This window comes from Azolla caroliniana, unplaced genomic scaffold, assembly GCF_043228905.1.
Source record: "Azolla caroliniana isolate FFs.n. ecotype wild unplaced genomic scaffold, voAzoCaro1.0.p SCAF_20, whole genome shotgun sequence".
NCBI classification, from domain to species: Eukaryota; Viridiplantae; Streptophyta; class Polypodiopsida; order Salviniales; family Salviniaceae; genus Azolla; species Azolla caroliniana.
Window position 1 is genome coordinate 14,503,685 of NW_028230455.1, and position 23,441 is coordinate 14,527,125.

The 23,441-nt window shown below is 39.4% G+C and overlaps 1 protein-coding gene across 4 annotated transcripts in view; it reads left to right on the forward strand.

Annotated features, from left to right (window-relative positions):
* Positions 1–711: 711 nt before the first annotated feature.
* Positions 712–23,441, forward strand: part of LOC147851186 (putative leucine-rich repeat receptor-like protein kinase At2g28990) — a 118,040-nt gene continuing 95,310 nt past the window's right edge. Inside the window, exons 1-14 of one of the 4 annotated variants that reach the window (XM_087335674.1) lie at positions 712–857; positions 960–1,602; positions 1,676–2,199; positions 2,276–2,408; positions 2,481–2,552; positions 2,806–2,877; positions 2,967–3,047; positions 3,627–3,880; positions 4,048–4,262; positions 4,562–4,685; positions 5,001–5,066; positions 5,148–5,328; positions 5,730–5,823; positions 5,907–6,179. In XM_087335674.1, the coding sequence (XP_087191800.1) occupies positions 758–857; positions 960–1,602; positions 1,676–2,199; positions 2,276–2,408; positions 2,481–2,552; positions 2,806–2,877; positions 2,967–3,047; positions 3,627–3,880; positions 4,048–4,262; positions 4,562–4,685; positions 5,001–5,066; positions 5,148–5,328; positions 5,730–5,823; positions 5,907–6,164 (2,817 nt within the window). In that variant the 5' untranslated portion in view covers positions 712–757 and the 3' untranslated portion in view covers positions 6,165–6,179. Of the gene's footprint in view, positions 858–959; positions 1,603–1,675; positions 2,200–2,275; positions 2,409–2,480; positions 2,553–2,805; positions 2,878–2,966; positions 3,048–3,626; positions 3,881–4,047; positions 4,263–4,561; positions 4,686–5,000; positions 5,067–5,147; positions 5,329–5,684; positions 5,824–5,906; positions 6,180–23,441 lie in introns of those variants that run through there. The other 3 variants (XM_087335672.1, XM_087335673.1, XM_087335675.1) reach the window with 3 other exon arrangements.

Below are 23,441 nucleotides of genomic sequence, written 5' to 3' on the forward strand. Positions count from 1 at the left end.
GGGACTATATTGGCTGTCTCATGAGTCCTAACAATTTTAAATTGGCACTGTGTCCGAATTACGACAGAATGAGGACAATACAGTAGTAGTAGCATATAGTAATGTTTAAATAGACATAGTGCGTAATGAACATTGCTAGGACTTGACATCCAAACCTACAATTTTATAGGATGGGTGATTCAGAATATATCAATCTTATCAAATGACAATCTGGAGCCGATTGTTATTCTAAAACATTGTGTCGTGAAGTAGTCATTGATAAACAATATTATGTTTTTTTGTGATAATCCCATCCTTCTACAATGTATTTGCAGCCTTCTCGAAGGATTTGCTCTACAAAAATTATTCAATGATGGATCTCATTTATCACAAAATATCAAGTGTTAGATCAAAACTTATTGTACGGAACCTACTAAAGAGTCTGAGTAGACTAAAAAGGTGAGGTTTGTGGGTGAAAAGAGAAGTCATGGACATCAGGGTGTACAATATGTAGACCCTACTTTGGTCTATAGAATTTGTTTCCTTCTGCATATCAGTAGCTGACGTTAAAAGGTCTCTCTCTAAGTGAAGAAACAAACGCGCAGTCATAATCTCTTTTAGGACTTGATATCAGCAGGTGCCCCATAATAATACGTAATTGTGGCAAACTTAATTCAATTTTCTTCTTCTTCTTCTTCTTCTTCTTCTTCTTCTTCTTCTCGTTTAGCTAATTATCAACCATCGGGAGGCAACCGGTAACTAATTATCAACCATCGGAATGGATGTGCTTCCTGGATGGCTTAATGTCGCTGTTTTTCTCATTACAATTAGCACCATCTACGACCTCGTCCTTCTCCGCACTCTGGCTCAAGGAACGTGTGCGTATTTCTATATTCATGCAGCCATTCATAGATTTATCATTCATTCATAGATTCACGAGCTCTGATTGATAGATTAAATCATCAATGTTTATACTGCAGCGGAGTTCGTGAGTGTTGATTGTGGATCATCTGCCAAGTCCAACTACACCAACTTATTGACAGGGATGGACGTCATATGGACGCCAGACACCACGCTTTGGCCGGACATTGGGAAATGGTCAGCCACCACGACTGTTAACCCGCTCCCCATTCCGTACTACTCCAGCATGAGTAATGAGAGTCAGTACGCCAGTATGCGCTATTTCCCCACCACTATTAATAGTAAGGCCCTGAACCAGAGCAAATTCTGCTACACCCTGCCCGCCATAGCCGGCAACTACTACTTGATCCGTGCCTCCTTCTGGTACGGCGTGGTGTCAACGATCTACGAGACACGTGTGAACGATCAAATCAGCTTTCAAGTGATTGTGGACAACTACGAAGGAGTGGAGATCGTAATTGAGATACCACAGAAACATCCATGGTTTGAAGAGATGTACATTCGTGCACAAAGCTCTTTCATGTCGGTGTGTCTGTCAGCGGCATCTGACAGCAGCGATGCCCCATTCATAAACTCTCTGGAGTTGCGTCCGCTCTCTCCAAAAATGTTATCGGTGGCCATGATCGGCAACACCAACCAAGCGATGCGCACAGTGTTACGAGAAGACTCAGGCACCCTGTCGAATGACCCACCAATCCTAAGGTTGTTACTTCTTTAATTTATAGACACATGTACCGGAATCCTGATGCTCTACAATTTATTCCATGGGCTGCAGGTATCCAAATGACACCATTGATAGGTTCTGGTGGAGATATGCGAACGAACCGACAAATGTGATGCAGACTACCCAGGATGTGGCGGTGTATAACATGCATGATTATCCTCCGGTCGCCGTAATGCAGACCAATCTCATTGGACTCAATGTCAACTTCGATTTAGCGAACGCATACAGCCATGTGTTGACAACTGGTACAGTGACCGGCAACCACAAGTACTACGTGGCATTATTCTTCGCAGAGCTCGATCGAGGAGTCAACACTTCTGGACAACGAGTGTTCGATGTCACTGTCAATGGGGATCCGTTTGCAGAAGGCATGGACATCTACGCCGCGGCTCCAGGCTTGTATAATGGGCTTGAAGAGTACACCATAAGACCACGGGGGCCGTACTTGGACAACATCTTAATTAAGGTTACAGCCAAATCGAACTCGTTATATTCTGCTTCAATTGCCGGTGCCGAAGTCTTGCAACTGTTTGACAACCCCATGAATGCCACCACTCCCACCTCCTCCTCCGATGGTATGTTATGCATGTACACACATTATGCATGTTCATTCGTCTACATTACTTAACTTCGACATGTTTGTTCGAACAGTTACGGCTCTACAAGATTTATTCGCAACCTTGGGAAGTTTTATCGGGGACCCATGCTTGCCTCAAGGATATAAGTATCTGTGGATCGATTGTGATTATTCAAACCCACAGAAACCGGCCAGAGTAACATCTATGTGTGTGGCTTGGTTTTACAATTTCTTGTCGCTCTGTGAAGCTCATTGAGGCATCGTTTCATATTCATGCAGAGTTTTATCTAACTATAGTCTGGTGGGGAATCTTCCATCGAGTATCAGTAACCTGGATCAGCTTGTCAAGTTGTAAGTAGATCTCTTTTGACCCAATACCATCTGAAAATGATCATTTATACTACAATTTATTGTAATAATTGTTCATCAAATTTATGGTACAGACTTGGTATGATGTATGAGCTATCCGAAGTAATTAGTGCTAGTATGTAAACTTAAGTAGAAGTAAACAGAAGATATTTCAACACAAGTTTGCATAATTCGGTTTGCTTTTATTTATGTGAAGTCATGGCTCACTAACACCTTTAATAATTAAAATGTGTAGGGATCTAAGCAATAACAATTTGAGCGGTCCAATCCCTGCCACACTTTCAAATTTGCCGAAATTAGTATATCTGTAAGTATCCTGACATCGAATTTATTTCCTCACCTAAATGCATGTCAAATGTTTTCAAAATACTTTACTGTTTTGATTTGACTTTTTAGTAACTTAGCCAACAACAACTTTAGTGGGACAGTACCAGAAACGCTCCTACAAAAACAATCATCAGGAGTACTCCAGTTCAGGTACGTTACCATGTTTGTGAGCCGAAATAGCATTACTTACATGTTTGGAGAATCTACTATTATGACGATACAATTCGGAATGGTAATATCACATGTTTCTGGTAATTCATACATGATTGAGACCTACAGAATGTGAGGACACAATTTATAAGCTACAATTTCTTTGGGTGGGGGAGTATTGTAAAATGGGAATGATGGCTGAGTTAATTATGCGTTTAATCATCTATCCCTGTTCCCCATTAACACCACTGCTTGTTATGGCTGAGCAGCCATCATGAACAGAACCGTTTTTTACAAGTGCGGAGCTATTACCACAATGATAACTATGATATATGCTGACAACATCTAAGATATAACATTACAAAATTCATTACATAATGTCCTTAAATCTCTTAATTACCTTGGTATTTTGATATAAGCTGTGGATTATATATAGAATGTGCATAGCTTTGTTACAAACACAGTAAAGAAAATAATAACACGCATGAATTTGTGCTCTGAAACGTGCTTTACTAGATTGAATTCATCATAAGTAGAAAATAATGCAGTGACAAGTAGTTTGAAGTTTTCGGTTTTTAGTTACGACGGGAATACCTTTCTATGCGCTACAAGCAATGCTACTTGCGGGAGTTCCCCATCATCATCAACACACAAAAGACTTATGATCGGTTTCATTACCGGTGGAGTACTATTATTTAGCATCGTGATATTAGTAAGTCTATGTTTCTTCATTCGAAGGAAGACTCGAGCAAATCACAATATACATGAAATACAATTAGTACAACCTCAAACTCCCACCCATCCTACACCTTATAAGTACCGAGATCCTTCTGGTATGTTGTTAATAATCCTTAATGGTATGAAATTCTTCAATTTCTTTTAGGTTTTATCGATGATAAGCACTCTTCATTTACATTTCTCTTTGACATTGGTTTCAATGAATTGTAGAATTCAACTTTTGGAAAAAAGATAACATCATTTTATTTTATTTCGTCTGCAGTCAATATTAATACAGAAGAAATAAATAATGCTACTAAAGTCGCGCAACAATTTACTTTTCAAGAGATTCAAATTGCAACGAATAATTTCTCAGAGTTCCTTGGTCAAGGTGGTTTTGGTCGGGTATACAAGGGAAATCTTCCAAATGGTTTACAAGTCGCTGTTAAAATATTATCAAGCACCTCAATACAAGGACCCCAAGAATTTCTCAATGAGGTATTTGATTTCTCTACATTTAAACGAAATATTTACTTTCTTTTGTAGATGGAAATTTATGAGAATGATCCATGTACTTTTATTCAAGTTGGACGTAGTAATGTAATTCAATCCAGTGAGTAACTTAATTCAATAGAGTGATTAAATTCACTTTGACTTAGTGATGCTAATACATTGGATCACTATACTGCATTTTATGTTAGACTTTTAATTTTGGTATACTAAGTTACTTTTCCTTCTGAATTTTATGTAACTCTTCTCATAATTTTGCTATACTAACTTTTTCTTTTGAATTGTAGGTCACTCTTCTCTCTCGTGTGCACCACAAAAACCTTGTTAGATTTGAGGGCTATTGTATCAAGGAATCTCTAGTGTTGGTTTATGAATTTATGTCAAATGGTTCATTGTACGATGCCCTATCGAGTAAGATAATCTACACTTAATTTTCATTTGCCCACATTTTCCCTCAATTGTAAACTACTCCTTTGTCCCTAACAACGTCACATTATTTATTTTATCAATATATTAGGAATCTTTAGGATAGTATTTTACATCATTGAAAAGAAACTCTAGGGGTGGGTGCATTAAGTTGGTCGTGTTTTTAGAATCTCCCAAAATGAACTCAAGTTGTTGTATCGGAGAAACTATAAGAATGTATTTATCTCATGATGTAACGTAATTGTTCACTTAAGGGTACCTTTACATTAAAAATATTTGTTTCTTTACTCGTTACAAAAGGAAGAAAAGCAACACAAACTCTAACATGGCTTGAGAGATTACAAATTTTATTTGATGCTGCACAAGGTAAGAAAATCTCCATATTCTATCATTTTTATACCATAATTGCATATTTTGTGCTGAAATGATGATTGTCTTTTTATGTAGGACTTGCGTATCTACACGATGGATGTAATATCATTCATAGAGATGTGAAGAGTAGCAATATTTTATTATCTAATAATCTAAAAGGAAAGATGTCGGACTTTGGAATATCAAAACTCAAGTCTCTTGATTCAGATAACATAGCAACAAGGGTAGTTGGTACTGTTGGGTACATAGATCCACAGTAAGTCTTAGAGCTTATAATCATGACAAGGAAAGAAATATTAATATTATCAATAGAAAATTTGAAAGAAAAAGTTGTAGGTTACGCCTTAGCTATGGCAAAAGTTTAATCAAGAAGGAGAAGGAGAATAGTTCATATAAAATATTGCTTTAATTGTTCTTTTACGTTTTGTCCTTTCATGTGAGAGGAAAAACAATGGTTTATTTTACTTGTCTATTTCTTCTAATCTCATAATTTTTATTTCTATTTGCTGTTTTATAGAGGTTGTATATATTTTTTAATGCATTTAAACTCTAGGAAATCCCCCAAAAGGCCTTAAGTTTTGATGGTTTTTTATGTTTATTTTTATATCATAGGTACGCGTCCACATTCCAATTGACACAGAAGATTGATATATATAGCTTTGGGGTGGTTCTCTTGGAATCTTTATGTGGACTACCACACATCTTTAAAGATATGGAAACAGAAAATCGAGATATTCACATTGTGGAATGGGTATGATAACAAATCATCTAGAAATTACATGATAGTTGGAGGAAAATTTGAAGAAACTTTGTATATGTTCTATTGGTGTATAGGTAAGACCAGCGTATAAGCAAGGGATTATAGAAAGCATTGTTGACGAACGACTTGAAAAGAATTATAATTTAGCATCCGTATGGAAAGTCGCAGGGATTGCCATGACATGTGTCCAGTTTGAAGGGGCAAAGAGACCTACAATGAATGTTGTTTGTAATAGCCTAAGTGAAGCCATAGGAATGGAATCTTGTCATGAGCCGTCATCATGCACCACCATTGAAATATCATCAAATTATATACTTGAAATAATTTCATGATGAATAATGTTCTTAAGTAATGAAGCTTACATGAATGTACATATATGCATAGCCTATACATAAATATGTTATTTTTTACTTCAAAGTAAGTATTCTTTAGTCATAAAAATCATTATATTTAATATATTGAATTGGGTAAATATTTATTTCAAAACATTGTTGTGCTTGATTTTCTCAATTCATTAAGCAACTTGATCTATTAAGAATAATTTGTGATCGGGTTGTTGAAGAGGAGTGTATATGATTTCTAGCCTTTAGTTTTTTTAATATTCTTTAGGTTGGTTCTATTATCTTATCAAGCTTATGTAGGTATTAGATTATATTGGTGAGATGATTTACACAATGTATAGTACTTTCATATTGCTCTTTGGCATGTTATATGTAATGTTTAGCAATGAAATATTGTGTTAGATAATAAATTTTCTACATAATTGAAATCATTCTCTAACTCTTGATTACAAAAGGAAGTAGAATTATTATTATAGTCTACTTTTTCTACCTCCCTTAGTCCAACTCCATCAAGACAATTTTAATCTTTCGAATGAGGGAAGTTTCATGTCCTTTTTCTAGCCTTTGTTGGAGCTATTCATGTTTCATTAATCATGAGGGGAACTAGGAAGACCAAACCTTCCATCAATAGTTGCAATGCTTTAATGCCAATGGAGTGCATGGAAAATGAAATAGATCATATCCAAACTAATTCTGACCCTTAGAAAGGTTTTTCTGTCTTCTACACCGTCAAGTCATAGGTATGGATCGTGCAAGAGAATGACTCCATCCTATGCAACACAACTTCCCATTCCATCTTCATGTATCTCAAGTCTACATCCACATATAAAGAGGTCATTGAGTGGATGAATACCTCACGGCATAATCATTCATTCGTTCTCAATACAAAGAGACAATGTTTTCTTCCTTAATATTGATAGAGAAATTATATGAGGATTTCCCTCAAAATTGTTACACTTTGAACTCCCATGCATTCTGCCCTCCCTTCCCTCCTATGAAACCTTCCCTTGGATCTCCCTTATAAGTTTTTCTAGTTGCATCCTTCCATTATAGTGAGATTATGCAATGACCCTTACCACTCATCTCATTCTTACTCTTTAATATTGAGACCCATCAAAGGTCTGTTCGTCAATCCTTGCTCTATCTTCCTAGATTCTTCTCATACATACATGCACATTCTTCCATTTATCCCTTCCTTTGATATTCCCTTGCATTTGAGCCTCTCTAAATGATTTTTCATCTCTTAATTGTGTGTTCTTCAAGATTACTACTTGATTGTCATTGTTAGTATAAAGTAATTGAACCTTGTAGACTATACCTCAATGTTAACATGCTTCAATTGAAGGTTGTCTTCAGTGGTCGCCAACCTTGGTAAAAAGCTAAAAAATACTAATGAATTGGCCATGTAATTTGGATGAATATTTTATCAATGCCCAAGTTTCCCTCTAAAGGTCTGCAACTTATAAGATGACTTGAAAGACATAATAAGCTACAACCAACAAACTAATTGGATTGGACCCATTCTGGATTGAGTAAGGGTTTCAACACCACCCTACGTTTTCAGGCCGAGAATAATATATAAGTGACACTTAGAGGATGAGGTGGAGGCGAGGATGCATGGCGAAAAGAAGAAATATGGTCGAAATTAGGGTTTCAACTGAAATTAGGGTTTAAAAAAAAACAAGATCCTAAATGCATAACATGCAAGAATCATTTCGTTGGAATTTGACAAAACAAAGTAAAAATATATAAATGAAAAGAAATCAAATACTTCGTTGAGAAATTCTTGTGGCCCTTGTTGTGAAGTGTTCGATAGAACTTTAACGCCTACATCTAGACCATTTGGGAGGTTTCCCTTATATACTAAGCCAAAGCCACCCTCACCAAGGATCTTTGAGAAATTATTTGTTGAAATTTGGATATCTTGATAAGTGAATTGTTGCGCAACACTAGTGGCATTTATAAGTTCTTCTTTCTTAACACTAAATGTAGATAAAATCAAATAATCTGTAAGCTTCACTTAAAAATTTGATTGCGAAATACATTTTAAACCATTATGACCATAGAATGAACCATACATATCATATGTGCATTCGTATTCACGAATGATTCAATCAAACGTGTATGGTAAATCATCTCAAAGTTGGATTAGATTGACAAGTTTAATTGGATTGACTATGTCTATATTATGAGCTAAATTTGTAATGAAAACAAATGAAAAAAAGAAAAAAAAGGAGCACGCATTTTTCCCTTTTTTAAATGTGTTTGTTTTCAAACGTTTGAATGCTTACACGAACACGAATATTATGTTATATGATTATAAATTTATAAGTATATTAAACCTAAATATAGACATTTGTATAAATAAAACTTGAGTGTGAATGAACAACCATACCACTAACGACAATTAAACAACATACCTTTAGGATCAAATGAGTCCCGTGTATGATTCTTTCTCCATCTAAAGGTGCATAGAATTATTATTATTATAATCATAATGAAACATAGTATTGCCCCAACACTTCCTCCAATAATGTAATGAATATGTTTGTGATACTCATGGAATAAGGTTGACAAACTTCCGCAAGTAGAATTACTAGTACCACAATGAAGGTTACTATTTCCTTCAAACCTGTAAATTCAAAATTTCAAACATGTTCATGCATTTCCTTTTTAACTATAATAAAATGGTATGACTTCATACAATTGATATACAATAAAGTATGCTTGCTAGTTTTTTCAATCTATGCATATTTCATATATAATCCACAAATTCATATAAGAAGATTAACACTAGTAAAAACTTGTGTATTATGCAATATAATTCCAAATACTTTGACTTTTATATGATTTTGCATGTTAAACAATATTATTGAGTTCTTGAGTTTATACTCATAACCATTGGTTATCTTCTCGTCCTAGAATGATTGTTTGTACCTCGTAATTATGACTGCAGAAAGAGCTAACATACTTGCACATGTTAGCACTTAAACATCTAACTATTCGTACTAATTGTAGGACAATAATCTAGCACTTAGATATCACCATACTATACTGATCATACACCATATTATATCCTTCCCACGTGAGCGCTCACGTACTCGATGAGAATAAACATTTATCTTTTCCCTTGTGGCTTGCATGCATGGGTTTTATAGTTGAAAGGTAAACAAACTACAACCAATGTATATGAATGGCTTTTGTATCTAAAAGGGAATCAAACTACAAGCAATTTGTATTTACTTCTATCTTGAAAGAATGTGATGGATGGTACGGTTAGTTCCAAAACACTAAGGGAGAGGGTTGTTGTGTGAGGAGAAAGAAAGTAGAAAAAACTATGTTAAGGAAACCCTAGCCACTAAAAGTGACTTTTAGGTCATGTTGGCAATGTTCATGTTCACATACTACGAGTGCCTAAAAATAATACCCCTCAAATTGGGCTTTCACATGGAAGTGTCAAAATATACTAAAACAAGAGAGTCCTTTGGGCCTTTATCCCCAAGATATCCTACCCTAATTAATGTTTAAAATATTGGATCTCCCTAAAGGGAGGGGTTTCTTTCCAACCACAACTCCCGACTCACTACTCCTTTATATCCATGTACATATTTGCAAGAGTGACCTTGGCCAACATACGCAAGTTCTTTCCAAATGGCAAAAAATAATTCCTTGGTTCTTTTCAAGTAGTGTTTAAGTTGGTTCTTTTCAAGTAGCGTTTAAGTAGTGTTCAAGTTCTTTCCAAATGTGGACAGACGACTCACCTCGTCTGTCCACAACTGATGTGCCCTACATTTCATTAGCATGTATTTTGGTCGAGGAAATTGTAGGTGCCTATTCATGTTGCCATCAATGAATGTTGGACACTACAAAACACCACCTTGTCCTTTGAATAAGCTATTCGGGTATTATATAATATTTTCTTAGAAGTTATGACACTGATTTCTTCTAGATTGTTTTGACAACCCCAATTAAAATGAGTAAAAAGGGAGGTTGTACGTACCATGTATAAACATGTGGACAAAAGAAGTGTGAAAGGTTGGAATAAGATATCAAGGAGCATAAATCATGCAAATACACTAGCTGTCATGATATGGCAAGACTCGAACCCATGACCTTAGGTTATATGGGTCGAGCTCTTGACCATTAGACCATCTATTGTAATACGTAGGATATTATTTTCATTTACATTTTATTATAGGAAATTAGTGTATATTCCAGATTTCTCTGGAACATTCTAGAAGCTTCAGGATTACTCCTGAAAACACTATAAAAGAGGGCACTAGGCATTATGTTGAACCAAATTGGTTCAACGCCAGTCTTAAGCCTTTTAGCCACCGTTGTATATTCTCTTCATATAATAAATATCTTTCTTATCATCACTCTCACTCTCTCTCTCTCTCTCTCTTTCTCTCTGTCTCGCTCACTTCTTCCTTCTCTCGAAGAAGTTCCACACCTCTCATAGTACTAATCCTTCGTTTAGTACTAATTCCTTCTCTGTCTCAGTACTGTTCATGACAGTTTGAACCAATTTTCCTACCTTCTGTCTCTCTCATTTCCTACTAATCTTTTATTCCTCTTTTCTTTCATCCCATGGCCACTGTTAGCGCTGAAGAATATCAATCTGTTTTCTCGGAATTCCAATGTTTGAAGGAGAAGTTCCATGCTTTGGAACAAGAAAACCAACGGTTGCTGGGGGATCTTCAGCAAATCTCCTTAGAAAAGCAGCAAACGCAACAACAACATGGGGAACTTGCGTTACGCGTGCAACAACTCGAAGCCACCATCGTAGCGATGCAACAACATGGGCCCGGAACACAAGGGATTCATAAAGAACCTAAGATTGGCCTTCCCACGAAGTTCGATGGAACGCGATCGCAGTTTAGAGGGTTCCTTAACCAGGTACGATTAGTTATTCAAATGCATCCTTCCCGATATCCCACCGATGCATCACGAGTGGGTTTAGTAGGCACTTTGTTAAGTGGCTCAGCCTTGTCATGGTTCGCTCCACTATTAGAAAAGGAATCTCCGTTACTCAACAATTTTGAAGAGTTTCTAGGTGAGTTTAAAGCATGTTTCGGAGATACTGACAGCATCAGGACCGCAATCAACAAAATCCGGCGATTACGCCAAGGTGACCGTCCAGCCTCCGCATACGCTGCAGATTTTCGCCTACTCGCCGCCGATATCCCTTGGGATGATCAAGCGTTGATGGAGCAATTCCGTTATGGTTTACGCAACGACGTCAAGGATTTACTCTTGACCTTCCCCGAAGAGCCAAAGTCCTTAACAGAAGCAATCAGTCGCGCGGTGAGATGTGACAACCGCCTCTTTGAGCGACGTTCGGAACGACAACTACAAATGCCGAGGGCAAGATCAGAGCCCACCTACGCCTCAGTGGTAGCAAGACCTTTTCCGAGGGAGTCATATAATGCGTCTCCAGCGAATACTCCGACTCCGATGGAGATTGACACTACACGTCGTCGAGGGCCATTATCCGAAGAAGAAAAGCAGCGACGCCGTACAAATCGACTATGTCTTTACTGCGGTGGACCAGGACATATCGCAATAAATTGCCCCCATAGGCCAAGAAGACAGGTAAACCAAATAGTCGCTAGTTCTAATTGTACTAAATCCGAGCCTATTTCAGTAGGGATATCTGATAGTCCTAATAGTACTAATATCCCAGATCTAGCAAACAAATTTGATGTCCTTAGTCAGTTAGAAGAAGAGTTAAACGACTAAGTCCAGCCAAAATAGGAGCCGTTTGGTTGGACAGCCCTAGATCTGTGCAGCCCATTAGTGGTTCCATTCCCTCTAAGCAAGTTAGTGATGTGTTCGTAGCCCAAGTAATAGTTAGTACTAAAAGTACCCCTCCAGTACATGTCCTAGCACTCCTAGATTCCGGAGCTAACTCTTGCTTTATGGATAAGAAATTTGCTCAAGCTCATAAGATATCTCTAAGAAAACTCCAGTGTCCAGCCTCTGTAGTAGTCATTGATGGACGTCCCATTGCTTCCGGAAATATCCTAGAAGAGTCAGAGCCCATTAATATTGTTCTAGATAACTTAGTATGTGTAGTATCATTTAATATTATTAGTATCCCAGAACATCCTATAGTTTTAGGACTACCGTGGTTCGAGTTACATAACCCTGACATAGATTGGAGAACAAGAGAAATCCGGTGTCGACAAACCCAAGGGTCAACTCAGAAGATGGCAACCATTTCGCTACGTCAGTTGCGTAAAGAAGGGCACAAGGAGGAAATGTTCCTCTTTGCAATATCAGTAAACCCCTCCAACACCACTAAAGAAGAATCCACCGTTCAACTTCCCGAGAAGTATCGCCATTACACCGATGTGTTCGATAAAGTACAAGCCAACACACTTCCTCATCATCGACCGTACGATTGCCCCATCGATTTACAACCGGGAAAAGAGCCGCCATGGGGACCGATCTACAATTTGTCACCAACCGAGCTGGAAGTCCTTCGGGCCTATATAGAGGAGAATTTGGAAAATGGTTTCATTCGGCATTCGAAATCTCCAGCCGGTGCGCCCATTTTCTTCGTCAAGAAAAAAGATGGATCGCTTCGTCTCGTTGTAGATTACCGTGGCTTGAATAAGGTTACAATCAGGAATAGGTATGCTCTTCCCCTTATCTCAAGTCTTTTAGAACGGATCAATGGTGCCAGGTTATTCACGAAGATCGACTTACGGGGAGCATATAACCTCGTACGGATCCGACCAGGAGACGAATGGAAGACCGCATTTCGCACCAGATATGGGCACTTCGAGTATACTGTCATGCCGTTCGGCCTCACTAATGCGCCGGCAGTCTTCCAGCACATGGCTAATGATATATTCCGAGATCTATTGGATGATTGTTTGATCATCTATTTGGATGATCTACTGGTTTATTCAAAGACCCAAGAAGAACATGATTCTCATGTACTATTAGTACTAAAACGACTTCGAGAACATGGTCTGTATGCAAAGCTAGAAAAATGTAGTTTCGGGTGCAACCAAGTGGAATTTCTCGGCTACATCATTTCGTCAGAAGGCATCTCCATGGACCCAGCTAAGGTCAGAACGGTGGTAGAATGGCAGACTCCGCGTTCGGTACGGGATGTGCAATGCTTCTTAGGCTTTGCCAATTTTTATCGGAAGTTCATACAGGATTACTCAAAGATCGTTCTACCTCTCACACAACTTACCAGGAAGGGACAACCGTTCATCTGGTCTGAAGAAACGGACATGGCTTTCGAGAGTCTTAAAAAAGCATTTACATCGGCTCCAATTCTAGCTCATGTCGATCCGGAGAAACCATTCATCATCGAAGCTGACGCATCGGATTTTGCATTGGGGAGCATTCTGTCACAACAGGGGAATGATGAAAAGCTACATCCTGTGGCTTTTCACTCACGCAAGTTTGATGCTGCCGAAATCAACTACGAAATCCATGATAAGGAGCTATTGGCAATAGTGGATTCTTTTATGCAATGGAGGCATTTTCTGGAGGGATCCTCTCATCCAGTCACCGTATTTAGTGACCACAAGAATCTTGCCTACTTTCAGGATGCTCGTGTGTTGAATCGACGTCAAGCTCGGTGGGCCCACTTCCTCACGCGTTTCGACTTCAAAATTACATATCGTCCGGGGAGGCACCAAGGGAAGGCAGATGCATTATCACGGCGTTCGTATCTAGCACCCCGTCCCGGCGAGCCAGCTTTCGATAACCAAAAACAAGTCATCTTGGGACCGGCACGATTACAAGCAACACAAATCTTTGACATGCCTATGGATTCCCGCGTTATCGATACCATACGTGAAGACTTGAAGACAGATGCGTTCGCCCAAGCTATACTAGCATAAATTGATCCCTCTCGAGCGTCGTGTTCGCAGTCGCAACCACCAGGTACGGACTATCGGCAATTCAAATACCATGATGGATTACTCTTCTTTAAAGAACTTTTGTATGTTCCTAATGGTTCTTGCCGCCTTCGAGTAGTACAAAACTGTCATGACACATATACAGCTGGGCATTTTGGTAGTACTAAAACATTACATTTAGTACAACGATCATTCTGGTGGCCCTGTATGCGACAATTTGTCGAGGATTTTGTTCGGACTTGTGATACATGTTGCAGAGCGAAAATGCCAAGGCATCATCCATATGGTTTATTAGAACCATTATCAATTCCAAGCAAGCCGTGGCAATCCATTGCTCTAGACTTCATCACAGATCTTCCAGTCTCTAAAGGGTTCAATGCGATTCTAACAGTGGTCGATCGATATACGAAGATGGCTCATTTCTTGCCATGTACTAAGGAGATCTCCAGTGAAGACACTGCCGAAATTGTCATGCGTGAAGTATGTCGGCATCATGGACTCCCCGATAGTATCATCAGCGACCGTGGACCCCAGTTCGTGTCAAAATTCTGGAAGCACCTTTTTAACATGCTCAAGGTCACTTGTAACCTCTCTTCCGGCTACCACCCACAAACTGACGGCCAAGCTGAACGAACAAATCAAACGTTGGAGCAGTATCTGCGGTGCTTTCTCAGCTATCATCAGGACGACTGGGCAGATATTCTCCACTTCGCCGAATTTGCCTATAACAACTCTATCCACGCATCCACTAAAGTTACGCCATTTTATGCTTATACGGGATGTCACCCCCGGTGGAGTGTACTTGAAACCCCAGAGGTGTCCACAAATCCGTGCGCGGAGGATCGTTTGGAGCGGTTACGCAAGATACAAGCGGATTTATCTACTCATCTCCAGCAAGCTCAACAAACACACAAGGTCTACGCGGATCGTCATCGACTTCCATCTAGTTTTAATATTGGAGATCGGGTGTGGTTGCTACGACGACACATCAAGACTACTCGCCCATGTGAGAAGTTGGATTATCGGCGATTAGGTCCTTTCCGTATTATTGGAAAGATTAATGACGTTGCTTTTCGTCTCGATCTACCTCCTCAACTCCGGATACATCCGGTGTTTCATAGTTCTCTCTTCGAACCCTACCACGAGAGCACCATCCCAGAACGTCTTATCCAACCTCCACCCCCGATCGAGCTTGAAGATGGGCCGGAGTACGAGGTTGCCGCCATTCTTGATTCCAAGATTGTTCGCAACAAGCTCTACTATCTAGTCGATTGGCTAGGGTATAGTCCCAGCGAACGTACTTGGGAACCGATCGAGAATGTAACCAATGCTCGTGCTCTTCTTGAAGACTTCCATCGTCAATATCCACACAAACCGGGCCCTCAATCCAAGACGACTCGTGACACTCGTCGTTTTAAAGGGGGGATAGTGTCATGATATGGCAAGACTCGAACCCATGACCTTAGGTTATATGGGTCGAGCTCTTGACCATTAGACCATCTATTGTAATACGTAGGATATTATTTTCATTTACATTTTATTATAGGAAATTAGTGTATATTCCAGATTTCTCTGGAACATTCTAGAAGCTTCAGGATTACTCCTGAAAACACTATAAAAGAGGGCACTAGGCATTATGTTGAACCAAATTGGTTCAACGCCAGTCTTAAGCCTTTTAGCCACCGTTGTATATTCTCTTCATATAATAAATATCTTTCTTATCATCACTCTCTCTCTCTCTCTCTCTCTCTCTCTTTCTCTCTGTCTCGCTCACTTCTTCCTTCTCTCGAAGAAGTTCCACACCTCTCATAGTACTAATCCTTCGTTTAGTACTAATTCCTTCTCGGTCTCAGTACTGTTCATGACACTAGCAACCTTTTAAATAAGATCATTGAATGTTGTGCTTATTTTACAATAATTCCACTAAGACTCAGAATGGTGGGGTAATGGCATAATGGGGCATAGACTAGAGGTCATGTTCGCTCATGACCACTAGACTCACCAAATTGAGTGACCCCTTCTAACTATACCAAAACAATGATGATTAAGAAAGGGTTTAAACTCCTTTACCTACCTTGATAAATTAACTAGGTGAACATAATAACCTTGATGGACATTGATGCAATGATTATAATTCTTTTCTTCAAAATGTGGGTTACCATTCAACATTGCAATGATACTCTAGGAGAATTTGAAGGTACAACACCCAATTCTCTATGTTCATTTTTGTTTCAAATGAAACGATGCAGGAAAAACCTTTGTCCATGCAAGAATAATGCCTCCAAGAGGATTATATGAATCTTATATCTCAAGAAAAGGTTTTTGCGTAGATGGTCAATTTGGATATCATTTGTGGGATCCCGAAACGCGCACTACATAAGTAGTGATGTCGTTTTCAATTAAAAGATTATGCATAAGTGGCCAATTAAGGAAGTGGAAGTGAGGAAAGTGGCGTTTCAAGATGTTACACACTCTATTAGTGTGCAAAAGAATAATTCCACACCTATGCCGAACAGTCCTACAAATGTTCACCCATATGAAGATGTTCAAAATGAGGATGCATGTGTACAACCAGAAGACAGTTCGACTCCGGTTCAGCAACCAGTGAGACGATCTACTCGTGTCTCTAGGCCACCTGCTAAGCTCACAAACTATGTGATGTTAACGGGTGCAAGTGAACCCTCTTGTTACAAAGAAACTATGCTGGCTAATGATCATGTTATGTGGGAGCATGCCATGCAAAGTGAATTGGACAATATTTATAAGAATGGTACTTGGGATTTAGTACCTTTGCCAAAGGACAGGAAAGCATTACCATGCAAATGGGTATACAAGTACAAGTATGCGTATGATAGTGTTTCCCCAAAGTATAAAGCACACTTGATAGCCAAAGGTTTCAAGCAAAAACATGGAGTTGATTTTGATGAAACCTTCTCTCCTATAGTTAAGATGACTACATTACGTACGTTGCTTTCATTGGCTGCAAATCAGGATTTGGAATTAGTCCAAATGGATGTGAAGATTGCCTTTCTACATGGGGACCTTGAACAACCAGAAGGTCATGAAGTCTCGGGAAAAGAACATTTGGTATGTAAACTCAAGAAGAGTTTGTATGGGCTTAAGTAGTCCCCCTGATTGTGGTACCAAAAGTTTGATGCTTTTATGAAAACTCAAAGATATACCAGAAGCAATGAGGATGCATGTCTTTATACGTAAACCTGTTCAGATGGGAGTTCTATCACGTTGATACTATATGTTGATGACATGGTTATTGCTGGTAAAAACAAGGATGAGTTATCCTTGTTAAAGAAAAACTTGAGCCAGACTTTTGACATGAAGGATTTGGGAGATGCAAAACATATTCTTGGTATGTGTATTACTCGAGATAGGAGTAAGCGATGCATTTACTTGTCTCAAGCTGAGTACATATCCAAAGTACTCAAGAGGTTTAATATGGAGAAGGGTGAAAGCATGGGAATGGGAACAATTAGCTATGTCCTTGACATAGCTAATTAGCTATCTAATTAGCTACATGTAATCTGTATATTTTGGCAATTTTAGGGATGATTAGAATTTGATCTCAAATAAAGACTAGCTAAACGGTGGACCATAAATGGTAATATTTCCATCCCCATCATAAATGATACATATCTTTAAGATCTTCCTACTAAATATTAGCTATAAAAAAAACTATTTAGCTGTGGTCAATTTACCAGCTAAATAGCTATAATAGTGTTTCCATTCGCATGCTTTCACCCAGAATGCAAAGTCGTTGAGCACTCCATTGCCTACATATGTAAAGCTGAGCACACGTGATAGCCCCACATCTAATGAGGACAAGGAATTTATGACCAAGGTTCCTTATCAATCCGCAGTTGGGAGTCTCATGTACGCCATGGTGGCTACTAGACCAGACATTGCATTTGCAATGGGAGCGGTAAGTCGATTCATGTCAAATCGTGGTAAGAAACATTGGGATGCAGTCAAGTTGATATTGAGATATCTAAGTGGCACTAAGGGGGATGCCTCTATCATTGGATACACAAATTCAAATTATGTCGTATGCGTTGATAGTAGGAAATCTACTTTAGGGTACATATTTCAGCTTATGGGAGGTGTCATTGCTTGGAGATCTTGTCTCCAAGAATGTGTCACATTGTCCACTACAGAGGCTGAGTATATTGCCGCCAGTGAGGCATGTTAGGAAGCAATTTGGTTGTCTCAATTAGCTAGTGCCATGGGTATACCGCAACATGTACACAAATTGTTTTGTGATAGTCAGAGTGCCATTGCTTTGGCTAAGAACCCAGTATATCATGCAAAGACCAAGCACATTGGAGTGCGACACCATTTGATTCGTGAATGCTTTGCTAATGGTTGCATTAGCCTTGAGAAGGTTGATGCATTGACCAAGGCCTTACCACAAGATGCGTTGGAGCATTGTTGTCAGTTGATGGGAGTGACTTAGTGCCTTACGTTACACACTTGTCGTGTAGATTGTGTAACATGCCCTTCATGTGGGAGATATAGGTCTAGTAGGTCTCGTACAGCTCAAACCTTCCATTATTCGTACTCCTAGCTTAGGTCTTTTAGTGGGAGATTGTTATACATGTATCCCCCATACATGTTAATTGTGAAAAAGGCCAAAACTGGTCTTCCACTACTTAGTAGTGTGTGGGGAGAGAGCTTGGTATGTGTGAGCGAGTGAGTGAGAGAGATGAAGAAGGGACGACGGGCCAGAACTGCCGCCTTTCTTCCTCCCTGTTGACAACAATTATGATTTCATTGAAATATGCTTTTGGTGTACCAGTGTTGTACTGAAACCCCTTATACAGGCCCAGAGCCTGGTCGTAAATGTCCACATCTTTTGCGAACACATCCCCATTGACACTCGTTGTCCACAAGCATTGACACTCGTTGTAGTAAATCCATGAATAAATCAGAAGAGAGTTACAAGTAAGTTGCATGAATTTAGGAATGAATACCCACAAGCTCCTTGAGCCAGAGTGCAGAGGCGGATGAGGTCGTAGCTGGTGCTGATTGCAATGACATTAATCAGCAAAACAGCGACATTAATCCATCCTGAAAACACAGCCATTCCGATGGATTGTCGATGATTACACTAAGTACTGGATTATTCAAGCAAATCTTATATAAACCGAAAGAAGAAGATAGAATCAATCAATCACGCCATGCATTGGCCTATATTTAATTATGCCACAAGTTGTTGGAAATAATCATGATCATGTGATTAAATATGGCTGCTGAAATCCTTAGAAAAGAGATGAACGGACAACAGATTCCATATTTAATGCTTCGGAAACTCATTTCTCTTTCAGATTTCTTTCACTATGCTGAGTTTTAAAGCCCACATTGCTAATTTTTTATTTATATTTCCTCTGTAACATCCAATTTCCCTGATAATCAGGAGCAAACAAACATGTATGTATGTCCCAATTCTAGAGACCAATGAAACGTCATTCTGATTGTCTGTAAATAAATAAATAAAGCCTTTCACAACGCCTCTTTGACTTTTAAGTGTCTCTCGGCACATTAAATTCTCATTGAACACTTTGAAATATGGAACACAGAAATACAAAAAGGATAAATAAAAAGTAAGGGGTTATTGGTGCAATTTCAGCACCCCTTTTTACTTAATAAGTCATCGTAGAGGGATACCGTAGTAGTGGCAAATTAATAAGAGAAGTGAGATAGAGAGGATAGAAGAAAGATAGAGAGATAAAGTGCCTAAATGGATGTAGCTCACTTGGTAAGGTTCAAGAAGGTCTTGGATTCAACTACTATATTCTTACAGTGGCATTTAGTAAAGTAAAAAGAAGGTATTTGGATTCAACCCCTACATTCCAGAGTAGCATCTAGTAAATTCAGAGATATGTATGGAGCAATAGAGAGGTGACAAAATTGGGTTTCGAACCGAAGATGTAGTGCTAGTAGTGCAATAACTAATCTCAATAAAAAGAATGAGATATAGAGTGAAAGAGGAAGGTCGAGAATCACAAGATCCTCTTTCCACCGATGTCACACACTACTCACATGCATGTCAAGAAAACCTTGGTACTTTCTCTTTTGTACAACAAAGTAGGTGTTGGTGGAAGGACAAGGACCTATGAGATCAAATCTGGTCTAATTCTAATGTAATCTTAAGGAGACGTACGGATCAATGCCTACCTTTTCTCTTCCATGTGGTGATCACCTATTTTCACTTGTCAATATTGACTCCTCCTTTTTTAAGGCCAATTAGATGGCCGTTGGGACTACTAGTATGATGGCTACCCGTTGGGACTACCCATTGGAACCGGGTTGGGATAGACCATGGTGGCATCCCCTTTGGGACTAGGACTAGGATTGGACCCCCTAGTGGGTCCCATTCATTTATGGGGTTATGTCCTAGTTGGGGGAGAATAAGAACACCAAAACATTTGTCATGGGGTGAATGTTGTTAGATATAATCAATGATCAGCCCCAAGTTGTAAATCTATCCCCATATGTGCTCTTAGAGTGCACATTTTGTGATAGCGCCCCAAATGAGGAGCGACTAGTGTGCAACTCGACCATATGGATCGATAAGGTGTTAATCTAGGAAACCGTAGATGTGTAGGACACAATATATTTAGGAACGAGAGAAATAGGTAATAGGATTGGCTAATCAAGTCAACTAGAATATTTTGTGGGTAAGTTACGATGTACTTAGTCTTGAAGTATGCGGCATTGACTTCAAGATAAGTATTATCTAGCACTAGCTTGTACCTAGGGAGTTGGTCATATTAAATGACAAGTCAGTTGACAGAAAAGGAATATCTCCACTACTATAAACTGACTTGCACATTTAATGTTATACTTAGACCAAACATAGAAAGCAATCCACTTTCTTTTCACAGTTGTTGGCTTGATTATCAGTCCCCACTAATTTTGTAGTGAGATGGTCCATATCCTATCTAAGCTCTAAGGTGTGTGTGCATGGGAAAACTACCATTGTGAGCTACTCTCATATGTAATAGAAGTTTTGTTTTCATATATCCCATCTCTGTAGTTGTAACTCTATATACCTATCTAATCGATTCTCAATATTTCTAACATGGTATCAGAGCTGAGAGGTTGATCTAGATTAGGTATATACGGGCAATTGTTGTCTGGCAGCACAAAGAAATAGAGAGAGAGAGAGAGAGAGAGAGAGAGAGAGAGAGAGAGTATCAATGGCCTTGTCCACGAATGTTGCAGCTACTCCACTACGCATTCGCCCACCTCCATTGTTTGATGGAAAGCTAGATGGAACCAACTACACTCTATGGAAGTTCAAAATGTCTGCCATTTTGGACTCCTACGAGTTGTTGGAGACAATCATGGGACCCACATGAGGAGACCCTGAGCCCATGACGACCTTTGACCCTGCACACCCTACCAAAAAATCCCTCCAAATGTTGATCTACTTCGAGCTTGGAAGAGAAGGAATGTTGATGCACTGTGTACCATAGTCGTTGGTGTATGTGACTCTGTACCAACATTAGTGCAACATACAACCAAGGCACATGAATCTTGGAGCATATTGGCCAGCCAGTATGAGACCAGAAACTATACAAGGATACAAAACCTTGAAAATCAGCTTGGTACAGAGAAGCTCGCCGATGGAGAGAAAGTAGAATCCTTTGTAAAAAGGATTAAGGATCTTCAAGATCAACTGGTGGCTGTTGGAGTAGTCGTCTCTCAAGAGGATATGGCTCGTCGGTGCATTCAAGTACTTCCTTTCAAGTATGATGGCATTGTGACACCATTGAACACTCAAGTTCGACCCACTCCTTAAAAATTTGATGAACTAAGTGTGATGCTACTTGAAGAGGAGCTTCGGCTAAAGACAAGAGAAGGAATGGAAGACTCGGCATTTGTCTCTAGGACTAAGGGTAAAGGGGCATCCAATTCAAACAATGTGAATAGGATACCAAAGAAGAAGTTCAATGGATCGTGTTTCTATTGTGACAAGAAGGGTCACACAATCAAGGATTGTTGGAAGAAGATGGCGGACAAGAAGAATGGTTCTAGTAAGACCTCTTTGAGAGAGCCCGAGTCCGCCAACAACATCGTAGATGAGCTTGAGTTATGGGTCGCAACTGAAGAAGTGTATTCTTTAGTTGACACCCAAGTCGTCGGCGGCTCTTGGATTCTCGATAGTGGAGCATCCCAACATATGACCAGTAATCGTGACTGGTATAGCTCTTGGACACCTCTACAAGAGCCCATCAATGTTGTGGTCAGGAACAATGCTCGATGTCTAGCCAAAGGAACCAGAACCGTCTCCCTCAAAGCAACGACCGACGGGACAAAGCATCTCTCTCAAGTGTTGTACGTGCCAGATCTCAAGAAGAATCTATTTTCTATTTCTGCACTAACCGACAAGGGTCTTGATGTTCGATTCAAGAAGTCGGGTGCAGAAATAACGGATTCTGCTAGCAAGGTTGTAGGAATAGGAGTAAGGCGCAACAATCTCTATGAGCTTAGTGCACTTACCATTTCTGCTGACCACAACACAAGTACTAACACAAAGCAATGGCATGAGAGATTTGGGCATCTCAATGTTGCTATGTTGAAGGAGATGAAGAAGTCGAATATGGTAGTTGGGTTGCCAACCCTATCTTACTTAAGTCATGTTTGTAATGCTTGTATGATGCGCAAGCATCAAAGATCAGCTATTCCAAAAGAGAGTCAAAATCAGACAAAGACTCTTCTACAACTAATACACATCGACCTCTCTGGAAAAATGGTGACTCCTGCAATGGGTGGATCTCTCTACTATATGTTGCTAGTTGATGACTTCAGTAGAAAGATGTGGGTTTACTTCCTTCGGGAGAAGGCTGAAGCTTTTAAAATCTTCAAAAGATGGCATAAGTTTGTTGAGTGAGAGTCCGGAAAGTTAGTGAAGGAGTTACACTCTGATCAAGGTGGAGAATTCTTATCAATAGAATTCTGTGAGTATTGCAAAGAGCATGGAATTAAGCGCCAACTTACAACTGCTTACACCCCACAACAAAATGGTGTTGTTGAACGTTGAAACCGAACAGTTGTCGAGATAGCTAGGTGTATGTTGAAGGCACAAGGGCTGCCTGACCCATTCTGGGCTGAAGCAGTGAATATAGCAGTTTACATCCTCAATCGGAGCTACACGAAGGCACTTCAAGGGACAACACCCCACGAAGCTTATTCAGGCAAGAAACCTTCAGTGTTGCACTTTAGAACCTTTGGGTGTACGTGCTACGCACATGTTCCAGATGTGAGCAGAAAGAAGTTGGATGCTAAAAGTAAGAAGTGTATCTTTCTCGGATATAGTGAAGAGTCAAAGGCCTATCACTCTACGATCCAGAGGATGGAA